At 38.3% G+C, this 18,563-nt stretch overlaps 2 protein-coding genes across 2 annotated transcripts in view; one reads left to right on the forward strand and one right to left on the reverse strand.

The window, feature by feature from the left end:
* Positions 1-5,019, forward strand: part of Smp_141760 (hypothetical protein) — a gene marked incomplete at its 5' end in the record, with an annotated part of 8,954 nt that extends 3,935 nt beyond the window's left edge. Inside the window, 2 exons of the mRNA XM_018798079.1 lie at positions 1,480-1,617; positions 4,583-5,019. Coding sequence (XP_018653056.1) covers positions 1,480-1,617; positions 4,583-4,678 — 234 coding nt within the window. The 3' untranslated portion in view covers positions 4,679-5,019. The remainder of the gene's footprint in view (positions 1-1,479; positions 1,618-4,582) is intronic.
* Positions 5,020-5,317: 298 nt separating this feature from the next.
* Positions 5,318-13,981, reverse strand: Smp_036370 (putative peroxisomal membrane protein 2, pxmp2). Its single transcript, XM_018798080.1, has 4 exons — positions 13,459-13,981; positions 12,602-12,763; positions 9,789-9,997; positions 5,318-5,853 (listed from the first exon to the last, which is right to left on the reverse strand). The coding sequence occupies exons 1-4, from the start codon at positions 13,745-13,747 to the stop codon at positions 5,818-5,820; spliced, it is 696 nt and encodes a 231-aa protein (XP_018653057.1). The 5' UTR covers positions 13,748-13,981; the 3' UTR covers positions 5,318-5,817.
* Positions 13,982-18,563: the final 4,582 nt, after the last annotated feature.

Raw genomic sequence — 18,563 nt, forward strand, 5'->3', positions numbered from 1 at the left:
GTGGGACTCTTCAGCAGCGCACATCCATGATCCCGCCTTGCAAGTGGTGGTTAAGCGCTCTGGCGCGAGACTGGTAGGTCCTGGGTTCGAATCTTGCGAGGCGGGATCGTGGATGCCCACTGCTGAAGAGTCCCGCATTAGGACGAAACGGCCGTCCAGTGCCTCCAGGTTTTCAATGGTGGTCTAGCTTCAATTGACTCATGATTTCAACTATGAAAATTTAAAAATTCCTAGAAAGTCAGCATAAGGTGTTTATTGTACCTATTAACCTTGAAGGAAAATTATATCAAAAAACTAACTGAAAATATCTTCTACATTATAGGACTTTTCATCAGTAGAGTGGCTAACACATATTTATTGTATAAAAAATAGGCTGTCAGATTGTACACAAAATTGTATTCCATTTCAACTGGCTAACTGACAATGAAAGCAATGTGATAGCTAAGAGTAGTGTGATAATACATCTCATTGTTTTGCAAAGATGATAAACATTTCACTTGTTACGATAACTTTACTTGCATACTAAATGCTAAAAAATCAACAATTTGATGGAGTTTTGTTCCTTGAGCTAGATGGCTTAGTCGTGAGAACAGAACTCCATCAAAATCATCCACTTGAGCTACAAATCTCCACCATCTCAAAATCAACAATGCTTATCTAGACTACAAAAGTGCTTACTATTTCAGACAATTTGTCATGATACACTGCTTTTGATAAATTAGCATTCTACTGACACATTTGAAATCTACTGTATGGGGCGGAGACGTGAAGAACTACAAAAGCCATCATCCAGAAGATACAAGTGTTTATCAACAGTTGTCTAAGCAAGATATTTCGGATCCACTGACCAGACACTGTCAGCAACAAGCTACTGTGTGAGAGAACAAACCAGATTCCGGCGGAGGAAGAAATCAGGAAGAAGTGCTGGAAGTGGATAGGATACACATTGAGGAAATCACCCAGAGGCGTTACAATGCAAGCCCTCACATGGAGTCCTGAAGGTCAAAGGAGAAGAGAAAGACCAAAGAACACATTACACCGAGAAATAGAGACAGACCTGAGAAGGATGAACAAAAATTGGATAGAACTTTAAAGGAAGGAGGAGGACATAGTGGGTTGGAGAATGCTAGTCGGCAACTTATGCTCCATTGGGAGTAACAAGCGTAAGTAAGTAAGCAAGATACGTCTGAAATAACTTACTATAAACAATAATAAATAAATTTATTTCCCTAAGGTATATGTGGAAACAGAGGATCTATGTCCACTTATGTATCCAGTCAAAAGAATCCAGTTTATATCTATAAACGACTTGTTATTCATCTATAAATGTTGACTGAATATTGCAGTTCTAGATAACTTACAAAATATTTCCATTGATTGTTAAATTGTAATTAGAGTAACTCTTACTTTATAACAATTTCGAAGTTATGATTATTTTCTCTCTTTATCTATCACATCATACCATATAATTGAAAACAGAAACAACGAACAACAACATCTATTGATTATGGTTCTGGATACATTTTATTATGGCTTGCTACCATTTTCTGTTTCATAGCAGCTTGGATATTTCTAGGCACATATTGTTGTTGGACATTAGATGATGTCGACATAGATGTAAGCACGATAGTTCTTCTGTTTTTTTTCTCATTTTCTTTTTTATTAAAACATAATGTTTTTAGTGTATATTAATGTAAAATATAATTATGTATGCATTTATCAAGACTGATTGAACTTTAGAATCATTAAGATCATAGAAGTAGTGAATACTAACTTAGATTTCAGAAGTTATATAATTTCGAATACACTCTACAGACTTTCCATTTAAAAGTGCTACTACCTTAATAATTTAGATAAAGATGCATTGTTTCAACAAAACGGCTAGTCCCCTATGCTGTTTATCCAGATATGTAATGTAGTCTATAACAATATATAAATTACTCAAATTGATGCCAGTAGTACATCTAATCAGATTAACATTCTTGATATCATACCGAAAATCCGAACAGTTTAATAGAGTAAATAGAAGTGAAGTTATTTCAAAGACTCAATCAGACGATCGTATTGTTGAAACAAATCTTAAACATTGCAGTAATCAAATTTATTTGGTCTGAAATTCATAAAACGTGAAATCGATAGAAAAAATAACTGACAACTCACATGTACTTTCAAGGATGTGAAAATAAACTAGTTTACCACAGTGAAATTACATGAAATTTCTAAAACGATTGGATCTATAATCGTCTATGAAACCATACACAGAAAAAAGAATATCATATACTTCAGCTTTAGACATAGGTCGATTTTTCTACTTCCATATTCTTAATTAGAGTTGGAGTGTTCTTCATATGTGGAGAACACTTGGAGGTTGAAAACAGACTAAAGTTAGTAGCCAAACGTCATCTGTGCGTAAAATCCACCCTTGGATAGTATTCTGTTCATGAAAAGGAACCAGAAAACTTTTGAATTGATCTACCAATACGATATTCACATAGAATTGAGAAAGTGTGTTGGCTCTATAAACAGAAAGCGAAACGCCACACATTTCCTAACTTTACAATCAGTAAAGATCTGAGAAGATAACATAAAGGAGGATCTTTAGTACCTAATAACTAATTTATTGGCGAATCTTCAGATTTCATCAAAATATATCAAACAAAATAATCGATTTGAAAAGAAAATTTGAGAATGATATGTGAAGGACAAAGCCTGATTAGATCAACACAACAATTATTCAATCATATGTCTTACTTTACAGCGTGTAGTCGACCACAACTCCGAGATGCAGGCACATCCGGCTGATGAGTCCCAAATAGGACGAAACTCGCGCCAAACTGGATTCCACTGCCAGCCACTATCCATCTTTGTCGAGAAGCGCTGGCTATGCGTAACTAAAGCTATATCTGTGTTCAGAAATAGCTTGTAGGATCTCTTTCATTGTCATGGTTCTAGTTTCATTTTTTCTAATCAAAACAAACACTAAGATTTATTGTCAGTAAACGGTTGTGGACTATTTGGGAGGAACAAGTGCCGACAGATTGAAAAGAACGATACCCCATCAAGGTACCAAAGAAAGATCTGTGTAAATGTGAAAACTACAAAGACATAACACTACCATCGGTGGGAGGAAACGTTTCCAATAAAGTGTTGCTGAACCGAATGAATGAATTAGTAGACGCTTAGCTGCGATATCAAAAGGCTGAATTCCGTTAAGAACGGACGTACACAGACCGAACTGTGAGAAGATTGTCAACATTATCCGGAACACATACGAAGGACTATAGTGCAAAGTGGTGCATAGAGGACAGCTGACAGAAGCCTTTCCAGTAAGGACTGAAGTCACACAAGGCTGTCTACTCCCCCCCCATTTCTCTTTCTTCTGGTGATTGACTGGATTATGAAGACCTGGACATTTGAAGAGAAGCACGGAATACAACGGACATTCCAGAATTAATTAGAAGATTCGGACTTCGCAGGTGACCTAGTCCTCCTATCCCATACACAAAAACAAATGCAGATGAAGATAACTAGTGTATCAGCAGCATCTGCATGAGTAGGCCGCAGTATGCACAGAGGAAAAAGCGAGATCCTTAAGTACAACACGAAGAACACCAGCTCAATCACACTTGGTGGAAAAACTCTGGAAGATGTGGGATCTTCTACGTACCTGGGAACCATCATTGATGAGCAAGGAAGATCGGATGCAGACGTATAGGAGAGGATTGGTAAAGCTAGTGCCACGCTTCTACAATTGAAGAACATATGAAACAACTGTCAGCCAACACCAAAGTTAGGATGAATAGCAACTGGAAAGGATTGCCTGGGACAGAGTTCGATGAAGAACGCTGTTGAGAGGCCTATGCTCCTCCACGAGGGGCAACAGACGTAAGTAAACGGTTGTAACGTGGGACTCCTCAGCAGTGCGTATGCTTGACGCTCGTGATTCATACTAAGGAGAATTTTCGTGCTATCTGTTCGCTGGTTGTAATCTAAAAGTAATCATTGTGTCCCTCAAAATCATTTATTATTATTTCCAGAGTTCCGTCTAGTAACCACATTTATCTCAGATACATTTCATCAACTGGGCTTCATATAGTGTGGGTGAACTTTATTCTAATCAGTGTTTATATAAAGTTGATTTCATGCGAAACCGCGATATTTCTTATAGATCATGGTTTCTAATTAACCGAATTTCAACCAATCGTATCAAGCGACACACCCAAAAAAATAAAAATCATTTTGCCAAGTTTCATTAATTGAATTATCTTAATTTTTAAGGCTGGTTCATACAAGGTTTCAACTTTAAATCCAGTATTTAAATAACATAAAGTTATAGATTGGTTCACCTCTGTTGTTGTAATAAATTTAAAGGCAATGCCATCTTATTTATCTACTCAGTGAGCTATCGCGTTGAAAATCAAGACCATCTTTTAACTACTAATATATGACTTGTTGACAAAAACAGCATGAACATTACATAGTGAAAACTATAGTACAAAAAAATATTACTATTGAAACTAAATCATTCATGAAATATTTCGTGTATCTAGAAACTTTAGTTTCTTGACTTTATTTTTTCTAGGATAACCCTAATCCAACTTTACCAAGATTTTCAACTGATACCGGCAATATGAGCAAGCGTGGAACTGAACCATCAATTATGAATCAAAATGACTGATTAACACAAGATCAGCAGTCAAGGCGGAAAAGTAAATGAAACTGACATTCTGCCAATTGTATACGTACTAACTATCATAATAATCATTTGTTAAAATAATCTGTAACTATTTGATATGATATAACTAACCATTAAGTTTTTTCCAGTTTATAAAAGTATCAATAATGATGCAACCTAACTAGGGCTTGCCTGTTATAGCTTTTTGTCACTAGTCTGGTTAAGAATAAAACTTTAGATAAAATTAAGTGCAAATAAATTTATTTCAGATATATGTTTATTTATGTATCTACATTAACAATGATAATAAGAGGTAGATTTTTAAATAAATACTTGTTCCAAACAAGCAACAGTGTTCTTACCAATTTACGGTAATATTGATCATGATAAAACACTTTAAATTTCCTGTTTAATGAATTTTTAATAGTGTAAAGTTTTGTGGAGATCACATAATTTTGATACGATTGCATGCCACGAACTATTCTTATTGAAAACCATCATTGAAAACTCGAAAGGTTTCGACCTAGCAAGAGACTCCTCAGCAATGTGCATACGACCCCAAAAGACAACGAATCCAGGACCTTCGGGCATCATAGCAACCGACTAACATTTAAATGGACTGAAATAGAGGCACATCAAGACTGTCAGTTACTGGAAACTTATTATTCCATTTAATTTGGGCTTTCATATTACAAATATAACATGAAAATAATAAAAAGTATTCTTCTGTTTACAGTGTTTATAAAACAAAAGCAAAACGCAAAAATGGATTTATAATATAAGTAGGTTAGATTCACTTATTTCTAGAGGAATCTTAAGAAGAGTAAAAATACAGGATGAATAGTTTGGTTAATAACATAAATCTAACGATCAAAATCTATTGTACCACCAAAAATACAGTTGTGGACAAAAAAAGAAAATAAATACGATTATGAAAATGAGTGAACATTCTTTTCATCAAGCCTGAAATGATTCAGATATTTTAATAAGCAGATGGTAATGTTCTAGGAGAAATTACACAAAATGAAGTGTGATTGTCACAGAACAACAACCAAACTCCTGACGCCAAAAGTTGTAATTAGAATAATGTATTAAAAAACAATATGGGATATTGCTAGGCTTCCTCAGTTGCAATCTTCCCTTCACTGGTTGCTTTCGATCCCGGAACCACTGCGGCCCTAAAACCAAATTACCGCCCAATATCAGTTAATAAAAAAAGAAAATGGAAATTCACTTGAAGCATGATTTAAACTTTCGCTATAACAGGACCTGTAAAACCAAAAACCAGAAAATAATAAGCACCAAGTCAATCCTTATTTGGAACTCAGTGGTATGGATTTACGACCTTATATGAGGTGGGGCTCGGGAGTAATAGGTCTTGGTGACAAAACGATATCATTTACTAAGTGTGTCGATAACAACAGTTCATACTTCATTTAGTGGGTCAATTTGAGGTCCTGATCTGAGATAAACTACTTTGTTCTGAAACTGGTTAACTCCATAGGGAATGACGTTCAAATACAACTAATATCGAAGCCAGTCATTAGAAAATATACGAATAATATTAGCTAGTGAGATTTAATGTAGATTTCCTGCTGCTACAGATTTTCGACTAACCTCAGTGTTGAATGAAATAGGATATCAGTACTTCTACCCCACTAGTCATCCCGAGACGAAAATATGTGCCACGCCTACATGGGCCATTCCAGCTTTTGGTTAGACCAGTTAACTTTCTTTTTGAGTTATTTACATATATTTTAACCTTGTCAGTTATCTGCTTATAACCTTAACTGTTTTCAATCAGCGAGCGTTTGTCATATACTCCAGCCACCCCATGTCTTAAGCTTGTTTTCCTGTCTGACCATAAATAGTGATTCGAGGTTCATCAAACGGATATGAAGAACTTGCCATCTCCGCTTCCCTTTGCTTCTCAGTTGCCTGTGTACTGTCCGGCTAAATGGCTCCGTAAGAACTCAGAAGGATAGGGACACACGTCGTTGCCTTTTCGTCGTTTTTGCCTATTATACCACTGACTGCAGCCCGGATGAAGTAAAAGATGACTTTTACAGAAAGCTCTCTGAACTTCTTCAAAAAACTAGGCGCTCAGATATAGTACTCGTAGTGGGTGACTTTAATGCCCAATTAGGCAGCTTAAACCAATCAGAAGGATATTGAAGTGGGTATTTTAGTATTCTGGCTCAGCAAAAATAATGGTGATCGTCTGTTGCAACTATGCTCAGACAATCGTTTATTTTTAGAAAGCACTAATTTTAAGCACAAGGAGAGACATCGTCTAACATGGCGACCACCTGCACCAAACCAACGATGGACTCAAATAGACCATATTTTCATCAGTTATCGTTGGAGAGGCTCGATAGAAGATTGTCGCTTGTACTGGAATACATGTTTAGACTCTGATCACGCTTTACTAGGAGCACGTATTTGTTTGCATCTCATTGGACGCAGAAAAACTACACTAAGAAGACCCATTAGAATTGAACTCAGTGATAAGAAAGCCAAAAGTAAATTCCGGGAACAACTGAGTTTACATTTAGGTAGTTCTGTAAACGAGGCTGACCCATATTTTGCTTGGGAAGATATACGAACAGCTGTGAAAACAGCAGTAACATCAATTAGTAATTTAAACCAAAGGGTTACAAAAGACCAATGGATTTTTAATAAGTCTATTGCACTGATGGATTCACGTAAACTCATCCCATCAGGCTCTGAACACGATGAAAAGAGAAAACAAATCAAATCTAGGTTGACTAAAAGTCTAAGGAACGATCGTGAGCAGTGGTGGGCAACGAAAGCAAAAGAGATGGAAAAGGCAGCGGTTGTAGGCAACACTAAACAACTCTTTAGACTAATAAAAGAAACCGGAATTAAGAAGTCAAGTGTTAGTGAGACAATCTCGGAAAAAGACAAAACCCTTATCTGCTCTCAGCTCAGACGTTTAGAACGATGGGCACTTTAGAGAACAGTTTAGCTGGCCTTCAGCTACTCTACAGTTACCCACCATTCCTAAACAGTATGAATGGAACATTGAAGTAGGTCCCCTAACTCTAGCTGAAGTTCAAAAGGCTATAGCTAATCTGAAAGGAGGAAGAGCAGCTGGTCCAGATGGATTGTCTCCAGATGTCTTTAAGGATGGTGACTAATATTCTGGCTAAAACCTGGAAGTTGGAGATAATCCCATCCCACTGGTCACAATCACTTATTGTCCCAATACATAAGAAGGGGCCAAAATTATCCTTTGATAACCATAGAGGGATTAGTTTGACTAATATAGCATCTAAAATACTTGCCTCAATAATTATCGGGCGCCTAACTAAGACTCGTGAACTGCAAACACGAGAAAATCAGGCTGGCTTCAGACCTGTTCGTGACTGTATCGACCACATATTCACTATTCATCAGGTTTTAGAACACAGGCATGCTTATCGGCGTCAAACAATAATAGTTTTTCTTGACTTAAAAGTAGCATTTGACTCTGTAAACCTAGAGGCTTTGTGGCAGTGTCTATCATTGAAATGTTTATCTCAGAAGTACATAAACCTCGTGAAGGCCCTTTATTCGAACACTACCAGTCAAGTCAGAGCTTATGGTGAACTGTCACATGATTTTACAATCTCAAGTGGTATCCGGCAAGGCTGTCCACTATCCCCATTTTTGTTTAATCTCATTATAGACCTTTTGCTGAAAATAACACTCTCGTCGACTGAATTTTCAGTAAACGATCTCCTACCAAGAAGTCCACTTATTGACTTAGAATACGCAGATGATATAGTCTTGTTTAGTGAAGACGCTGACAAAATGCAGAGTCTTCTGTTAGAACTGAGTACCAATGCCAGGATATTTGAAATGCCTTTCTCCACCTCTAAATGTAAATTTTTACTCCAGGACTAGCCTGCGTCAACACCTGAACTAAGGATAGGGAGTGAAGTAGTCGAACGCGTCGATAACTTCACTTATCTTGGAAGTCTGATCAGCCCTAATGGGTTGGTGTTTGACGAAATCTCAGCACGGATTCAAAAAGCTCGTTTGGCTTTTGCTAACTTACGTCACCTGTGGAGAAGTCGAGATATCTATCTATAAATCAAAGGACGAGTATACTGCGCAGCAGTTCGCTCTGTTCTACTTTACGGCTGTGAAACATGGTCATTAAGAGTAGAAGATACTCATATGTTACTAGTATTTGACCACAGATGTCTTAGAAATATCGTTCGCATCTGCTGGGATCACCGGGTAATTAATAGTGAGGTTAGACTCAGGGCATTAGGGAATGGTGATGAGGTTGTAAATCTTCATCGACTGAGATGGTTGGGCCACGTGTCACGTATACCTGAACACCGATTACCACGACGCGCTATGCTGACTAGTGTTGGGGATGGTTGGAAAAAAGTTGGCGGAGGCCAAACCAAAACGAGACATCGGTCCTTGAAGTCACTAACTTCCGGCCTTAGCCATGTTGGTAGATGCAGACTATACTTGGTTGAGGTCCACATGACTATTGCAACCAATGGTTCGAGACTCTGGGCGACATGGCTCGTAATCGATCACAATGATGCAGGTGTATACACTCTTTGTCTTCCCTTAAACCGTGAGATTAAAACTGCTTTATACCTTTCTTTCTACGAACTAATTCTTTCTTCCTGTATTATATCCTTATACAATCTTTCTTTTACATATTACTACCATTAAATTAACTACTTCTATGAATTCGGTGTTTATCTTGTGCTAATGAGGTGTGGCAACTTGAACCGATGCATATATGTGCCTGGTCTTACGTTGTAGCTGACTGACCAATGGAGAGTTTATAATATATCGGATCACAATTTCTCGTGTACTAAGGTTGTTATACATTCTAACCTATAATTCAATTGCCAAGATTATTTCAAACATGATCTTCACACACAATGCCTTTAAAAAACTCAAGGTCCGGTTCCTATCAAACTATTCGTTCAGAATGTTCATATAAGATTAGTGACGACTTAGTTTTACTTAGGTCCGGCTGATACGATAACGCTTAGGACAAACTAGTTTTATGGTATATATAACTGCACATATGAGAAAATGGGAGATGTATAAGAATATATTTTGCGATACTTACCATACGAGCACTAAAGAAACATAAATAAGTGTTCCATATACTAGTGAAAAAGATGACATATAAGACACGATATCCAGGAGGGACAAGGGCGAAGTTAATGGTTTGCAATACAGGCCAATAAACTAGGTCTGACAAATAACCCGGAAGAAATGATTGACGACACCGCTGAAAAGCTCCAGCCATCGTGAATGTGTCACAAAATCCATTATCTAATAAAAAATAAAATACAGTAAAAGGCCACATTGTGACAGTTTGCTAATAGTATTTCATGTCTGCCAGTTGAATTTAATCTATTTGTTACTGGGTAGTCAACATGGCATTCTAACCTAATACATCAAATACATTTAATGTTTAAACCATGCTTAAACTGAACATTATTAAAAACAATCTGATTAAGAGATGATGCATCATCCAAAAACGACAGCGGTATTTTTTTCCTGAACCAGTTACTCATTGATGTCAACCAAAACATGCTTAAGACATTAAGCCCTTAAGATACTATCAAATTAACATGACCAGATGCATTACACTACTAAATGCTCAGACGTGTAATATACGTAGCTGCCACGACTTTCAGAATATCGTTCAGCTAGTGTACATCGCCAATACACTAGAAAGATGTGACAGTCACTGAGATCTAAGAGACATGATTCAGGTAACACCCACCAAACTATAGACCGATCATTCTCACAAGTGCCAGTCAGAACATTGGAGGTAATCATAGAAAAGATAGTCGTGACCTTTGAAAAAAACCGTAACTTGTTAGGCAATGCACATTAAGGCTTTGGGAAGGGTTCATAGTGTTTTAAAAACTTCCCTATAAGGGTAACTGGTAGAGTCGCTAACTAATGGAAAACTAGATCTTATCTACGTCGCCTTCACTAAAGCTGGGAAGCGTAAAAATCTCCAGACATCTGCATAGGTGGGGTTAAATATTTTTGTTTGGTAGCTTTTAGGAAATATGAATTCTCCTCTCGGAAAACAGCGGTTAGTGAAGTATCACAGAACTCATCATTTTCTATATTTTTTTTTAACCAACTTTCATGTATCATCAAGTCTTTAGTGAGAATTTATGCTGAATACGGTGTAAATCCCCACACTAATCCTGCACACACAATATCGTCCGTAGGGGTAGGCGGTTGTCAGGCACATGTAGCTAGTGCAAACCACCTCAATTGAAGACCTAATACCTAATCGACTGATTTGTCATATTTACGCAGTATCCTATGCCTGATCTCGGTACTCCTCATTCGGTAGTCAAAAATATACGAGAAATGCTTCGAAAACAAATGATTAAATACCAAGATGGAGGAGTGAATATTTGGTCTACACATCGACGTCCATGTCTGAAACCAGACTAGTTTTCCAGAGTTTGCTCTCCACAAGCCCTAGTTGAGCGTTGAACGGTTATTGACGGCAACATTTTATACATCATACCAATCAAACTGATTCCTCAATGGTTGTTAAAAGAGGACTTATGTCTTTTCCTATAGATTGTAACGATCAGAGATTGAGACCAAGTGGGTTAGACTACGTTCAATTCCACGACTCTAGTTAAGATCCCAATTAATTCAATAGTCGAAATTCAACCACCATACTTAAAGATCATTGGGGTTAATCCATCATAACCTGCTGCTCTCCCTTATTACGATATTTTCTACTCCATTAAGAGTTTGGGAGCTTGTATGGTAAAATTAGAGGACAGAAAGATAACAAAGGAGCAATTAAACTGTTTTTCAAAGCGCTCATTGCAGTCTTTTGTATTGAGAGTAAATAATTGTTTTATCTTTTTCAGAAAGTCTCACTGGTTGCCGATTTTCTTAATACTTGTTTCTTTGATAAGTCTGGAAGGTTGTCTACTGTTGCTTAGCGCCGCCGTTTACATAGCTTTGCCTTTCACTGGTCACTACTGAGTCCGACGATTACGTAGACTTTTTGAGGCTATTTCTAAGTTGTCTTCGCTTTACATTGTTTTAAACCCGATTGGATGAGTTTCTGAGCACCAATCAATCCAGTACATAGTGCTGACACTCCCTGATACCTCTTAACGTTAACCACTGATCAAAAGATTTAATTATGATTTACATGTTACTAATAATGATTTTAAACCTGATATACAGCAGAACAGTTCAAAAGCTAGGGATTCGACCATTGCAATCTACTAACATAAGTTCTATTTTCACCTTCAATTGACCCATTCAAGGGATTCGCACGCACATAAGCTCACTAGGAAAAAGTCAAACATAGACCATCGGAATTTTATCTCCAAAGCACAAATCTAAATCTATTAATATCAAAACTTAGTCACTGGCTCCAACAATTTTCGGCGATATTACTTATGGTTCTTAAACACATTGTCAGTGAAACCAGAAAATGACCACTTTTTAGCTGATAGTTAATTTTGACAACTTTGGTTTGCAAAAACGACTGAATTCTGCAGAAGGAAAAAATGCAGAATCATTGATAGACTGCCGAAATTTCGCCTTGAGTTAGAAATGCGAATGCTAATCCATATCTGCTATGAAATTTGTAAAATTTGAGACAATGTGATCACAATCAATCCCTAGTAAACGGGAAGAACAATTTAATTCTTAGTAGTTACCTTAGTATTTACATATATATAGTAAGCTCTGGTAAGTCTACATATAATACGAAGTAGTCATAGAAGATACTTTGGGTTAATTAAATATTGAAAGATTTGCAGTAGGTTAATCATTTACTTTATCTTGTAATTTAAATCAAGTTGTACAGGGCACATTTCAAATAAAGTTGAGTATATTCAAAATTGAAATCAAGTAAATAGGTGAACTTACAAAGGAAAAATATTGCCAGGCTTATAGGTCCTATTAACACTTCATCTAACACCACCTTCTTTGCGACAACGGTCATCGATACTCCAGAGAATACTTTGTCTAACCAACTATAATATATAAACTGATAGAATCCTTGGAACGATCCGATAGCACTCTGTCTAACTATGACAACGAAAACAAAGGAAATATGACCTAGATTACTCAAAAAGCTGACAAACATTGGCATGTTTGGAATAAAACTTTCGTAAGAGCAAGAACAAACAACTCGGGCGGGACCGTGCATTAAGATCTCCGGCCTCAACTAAACTGTACGAGAACAAGAAAAATTTGGTGGTGATAAAAAGACATTAATTTTAAAGTCAACTTGGCTATATTTTAAGAATTAGAAAAGTGGTAAGTCAATCATAAACGGCGTGACCATATGACAAAGGTCCATAGGTCTAATTCGTTGCATACCGCACTAAATAAAAAACTAACAGCAGTCGGGGAAATACCAATCGTAAAGCTAAGCATTGAAAACATAGATTTAAGTCAGTTATATCGTCGAATGTAAGGTATGGGACAAAAACAAAAACGCCATGTTTTACGAATAGTGCTCAGATCAAGGTCAAGATGTTAGCATTTCTACACACATACACGTGTCAACCGATGTCATATCATGGTCTAGTAGTCTACGATAGTCTTCTACACTACAATGCTAACCATAATCAGACTTCAACGTAAACGTGTAATGTAGTGGAGTAGCATACAACCAATTGTCGTTTAGAATCTACAGAAGTATTTGTTTAGCTTATGAATCCAGAGAAAACTGTCACTCAGTCAGACATTTTAGGATAAAAAGACAAGCTGACACTTACTAATGGTGTTGAAGTTGTAATTGCTGGTATCAGTGATGAGATGAATCCAAGATTTTTTAGATGATTCTTGATCACAGGCAGAGCACAGATTGTTGCCAGAGCCTGAACCATAGTTAGGAGGACCACAAAAGTACATTTTAATTGACTGAGAACAAATTTCGCCCAAAGCCATCAATCCTCCTCCAATTATTATATTTTTGAAATACGGGTGATATATACGGCCTTTATAAATTAGTGGTGACCTAGCTATTTTGCAGTTCGTCTCACAGCGTGATGCTCCTGAAGCCATGGATATTTCAGCTCTCGTACAAGAATACAAGAAGGATTGCGAGAGGTTAGAAAAAGCGTATTACGTATAAATCAGTAGACCAATTTCAAGGGCTTTAAAATGGACCACGGCAAATATTACACGGTACTCCAGCAGTATAATAAACGTATGATCAAAGTGGCATTTAAGGAGAGTGTAGAATTGCTCGAAAAGATACTTAGTTATTCCGATTAATATGAAGACTGACTTGTTTAATGATCTGGGATTGTCTAAACAAGAAGAGAAATCAGTAATTGAACGTTTTACACCATATATATTATTACTGTTTCTCTATGACAAGAATGTTTGGTGCAAATTAAAAGCTAGGAGATTATAGGTTCCAGTCCGTCATTTAGAACATAAACGTAACGATAATAAAGTCAGGTGCGCTCAGAGGCGCCCGCCGTCTCATTCACACGACCTTCAAATGGTTCAAATGGTTGTGGACGGAATAGAAGAAGCTTTCTCATGGCGAGCTTCCGTGTCTGATAGCAGTGGATCACCAATACCTCCAGGCAGGAACCTAGGTATATCAACGATAATGGACGAAAAAAGAAATTGGTAAATCATTGTAAGATGGTACTAGACTGACCAAGCTAAACCTATTCCCGCTGTCATATAGAAGAATCAGAGGCGACTTCATTACACTTTTCAAATTGCTGAATGACAAATTTGCACCTGATATGCCCTCATTTTTCTTGTCTTCCAAAACAGAAGATCTACGAGGACACTCCAAAAAAGTTCACAAGCCCAGAACGAATTACTTGTCAGCTGACTACCGACTTTCCCATCGAATAATCAACGAGTGGAATTCATTACCTCAGCACGTGGTTGAGGCTCCATCCGTCGACTCCTTCAAAAGAAAGTTGGATCAGCTGAGAGACCATCATTGCCAGGACTAACACAGGCCATCAAGCCTCCTGTCCAAACTGAAACTGAAGATGTTAACCTTAGTCCTTAAGAATAGGTCAAGTTTCCTCTTAAAGGACTCCTGGAAAGTCGCTTGGACTAGCTTTGTTGGCAGCGAATCCCAGCATTTGACAACTCTTAACTACTAGAAGTTGTGTCTGCAGTCTGTTCTGCTATGTTGGGTCTTCAGTTTCTGGGTGTTACCTCTTAGGTTAGTGTTGTGACTAAGCTTAAGAAGATGTCTAAGGGGATGACCAGAAGTGTTAAGGATACTGTAAGTCATAAGAAAGTCACCTCTAAGACGCCTGTACTGTAACGGGTAAAGGTTAAGGGATTCGAGGCGCTCTTCATAAGGTTTGAATTTGAGTCCCCGAACTGATTTCGTGGCTCGACGTTGGATACGTTCCAGTGTCCTTTTGGAAGGAGGGAGGGAGGAAATACTATATTTCCGTACTCTAAATGGGGACGAATAAAACTGTTGAAGATTATGTGGAAAGTTCTACCGTCAAACTGTCCAAAAATGAGCTTCAATGTTACCAGTGCAAGGTTTGCTTGTAAGGCGTTTTTGTCACAGTTAGCCTACGACTTCAGGTCGTAGGGTACCATCACTCCTAAATCTTTTTCGACTAGGAAAACTTCTAGAAAGGAGTTTCCTAAGTTGTAACTATAGTCTGCAACATATCGCAGATGGACTACTTTACGCTTTGAATTTTTGAAGTTAAGTCCGTCATCATCTGCCCAACCTTGAGGTCGAGTCAGATCCTCCTGAAGTGCTGATATATCCTTTGGGTTGCGTATCTCTCTCCAAAAATTCATATCATCAGCAAAAAGCAATAGGTCAGACGATACCTGTTGTGGAAGATCTGTAGCTGTAAATAATTCCCCAAAATCAATAGCTCGGCGTGGGACACAGCTCCTACGTTTCAATAGTCAGCTAAGAACGAACGCCTCTCGATATATTGGTAACGTATCAAATATATCTTTCCTACCTCTTCTCGTCTGACTTCTGATTTCTATTTGGAGTAAGAGGTTTCGAATATAGAAGGTGCTACTGTCCGCTAGTTGTAAAACTAGAATACCAGTCGTATCCTCAGGCGTTTATATAAACCAAGAAAAGAAGAAGTCCTAGCAATGAGTCCTGGGGGACTCCACTAAGACATTCCATATCCCGAGAGAAAGTGGAGTTAACCCTGACCTCTAAATGTCGATTTTTTAGGTATGAAGTGAGCCGGTCAATCAGAGGTGGTTTGATACCCTATCGTTTAAGCTTATTGAGAAGACTTATGTGATTGACCCTATCAAAAGCTTTTGAGAAATCAAGGGAAATGACGTCAACCTTCCCCTTGCGATCAAAGATGGTTGTCCATCTATCCACCGCAATCAGCAGGTTGGTTATACCAGAATGAACCTTCCTGAAACCATGCTGTTGGGGCGAGAACTTTATGGATAATAAGTATACGTGTATACCATCCCATATCAGGGACTCCATAATTTAGAAGGTATGGAGATAGAGACCACTGGTCGGTAGCTTGAGACTTTGCTGCGTCGACCTCCTTTGAAAATTGGTGTGATGTGAGCCAGCTTCCGAATTTACGGTAGTTTGCCCCGACTAAGCTAGTGTGAGAACATCACGCCAAGCGGTGTAGCCAGGATTGAAGCTGCCTCCCTCAATATAGCAGAATGAACCATATCCGAACAAGGAGAAGTGTCTTTACTTAGGTGATGCAGCTCACGGAACACCACGTCAGCTCTCGGGTTCACTTCGGAAAGTCCTGCGCAGTTGCAGATGAAGCTTTCATCAGTGCAGTTGATGTGAGTCGGTTGAAATGTCCGAGAGTACTGTTCAGCCAAAAGGTTAGTGGCGTCACCGTCGTTATTGGTCGGACCATTAGGACCTAGCAGTTGGGAAACTCCAGTCTTGGCTTGTCGAAGAGAAGCTGCATAACGGAATAAGCTTTTCGGATTGGAGACAAATTTATCGATAAGCTTGGTCTGATACTGAAGCCTGTCTTCTCTTATTGCCTTTGAGCATGTGTTCCTTATATGTTCGTATTGCCTGTATGCGCCGTTGCCATCAGTTCGTTTGTATTCAGCCCAACGCTACCTTATGCGGCTTAGCAAACGAATAATGTGGTTCTTGATGATTGTAGTTTGCTTGTGGCTTTTGGGGACCGTTTGAGGAATTGAATGCTTAGTAGCATACAAGGGTGTGTGCAGTAAGAAATACCAATGAGCATCTACTTCAAGTTGAGCGTGAACATCCCAATCCACCTGTTGTAGATAGTCCTGTAAAGCTGACACATTCAACCGTTTGAAATTCTAGCGCCTGTTGTTGGTGGGACATCTTAGCTCAGTTATGCTGACAAAACTGAAGGATTTAGTGGCGTGGTCGCTTTTCCCCAGGGAACCAGAATTAAAAGGTTATCGACTGGGAATTCTTCACTTGTAAATTACCAGACAGCGTCTGACTGTTTCTCCAACGAGTTGCCGACTTCATATTTTCGAATAATCCCAAATCCTCAATGAAGTTGAAGAACCGAGCTTCAGTGGAGTTTTTACTTCGTATATAGGTATGTTCTATGAAATGGACTCTAGGAAGTTTGAAGTCCCTTAGAATCAGGATATGAGTGATCCCGACTAGACACATCGAGGTGGTGGACTATCTTACTGAACACCATACGGATTCATCAAGATTGAGAAACTCTTGGTTGTGAAGTTGGTGCGCCTTCAGGCCTGATAGTATGTATAATGCTACCCCGCCACCCATTCCAGTTTTCCTGTCGTTGCAAAACAGAGACATCCTAGGTATTGCTAGCTCCTGATCCGTAAATCGAGAAGATATCGAAGTTTCAGATATTCCCATCAGATGAGTGTTATTAGCGTTGCTAAGTTCATATAACTTATCCATTTTATTTGTTAAACTCGCGGCGTTCATGTATAAGCAGTTTATGCTTTTAATTTGAAACGCGTGAGCTTCCTTCTGTTCTTCTGTATGAGTCTTACATGAATGAACAGATTGCTTACCTATACAAAGTTTTCCGAGTTGGTAGTCCCTATCCTTTACACGTTTTCTTTATGACCAAAACAGTCCACAAGTGGAACAGTCAGCTCCATCTTGCTTTTGTGCCTCATCCTGGCGTCATGTAGCCTATCCAGTTGGTAACCAACATCTGTTGGCACGAAATGCTTCCACAGTTGCAGCCGCCATATGGGAGGGTGGAAAAGTTATCTTAATTAGCCGGGGTCTAGAATCTCCGTCCGTCTTGGCCAGTCTCGTCACATGATGAGTCGGTATGTTTTTGATCTTCAAGGGTTGCTTGATGAATTTCCAGTTCCTAATACAAGAGTTTGGTTGACTAGGGTCTGTATTTTACGGTACAACGTGAACAATGATATTTCTTCCGCGGATAAATTTCACGCGAGATTCTTTAGGGATGTTCCGGATGAGATTTCGCTCAGAATATGGTATGTCAGGCAGTATTCTTACGTTCCAATCGGATTTCAGTAAGTGACTAGCTAGCAGGACGTTCTCTACGTTGGAAGCATTCTCGAGTGTTACACGAGATAGCCTCGGGTGATTTTGATGGTTACAGTTCTTTCTCCACGTCAGCCATATGACTATCAAAGGCTTTTTTCTAGAAAGTTCAAGCTTGAGCAGCCTGACATGGGGCGGCTATTTAGTAATCGGGTTTGGGTAACGATGATACTCAAAACAAAACTTATTTACATGTTATAACATAAAACAAGCGAGATTGCCTGGAGGAATACATTGACTTGAAAAGCAGCGTCAAAAACTGAGATAACAAAGCTGATTCAAAATTTTCGTGAATACTTGGAGTATTACATTAATGGCGAAATTTCAGCATAGTGAAATAATAAATTATGTCGC

The sequence above is a fragment of the Schistosoma mansoni genome, chromosome 6, assembly GCF_000237925.1.
Source record: "Schistosoma mansoni strain Puerto Rico chromosome 6, complete genome".
In the NCBI taxonomy this organism is placed as follows: Eukaryota; Metazoa; Platyhelminthes; class Trematoda; order Strigeidida; family Schistosomatidae; genus Schistosoma; species Schistosoma mansoni.

Coding starts and splice junctions, on each gene's coding strand:
- Smp_036370 (XM_018798080.1), bottom strand. CDS start 13,747: ATGGCTTCAGGAGCATCACGCTGTGAGACGAACTGCAAAATAGCTAGG. Junction 9,998..12,601: donor CCTGGCAATATTTTTCCTTT/GTAAGTTCACCT, acceptor ATTTTTTATTAG/ATAATGGATTTTGTGACACA. Junction 5,854..9,788: donor GTTTCTTTAGTGCTCGTATG/GTAAGTATCGCA, acceptor ATTTGGTTTTAG/GGCCGCAGTGGTTCCGGGAT.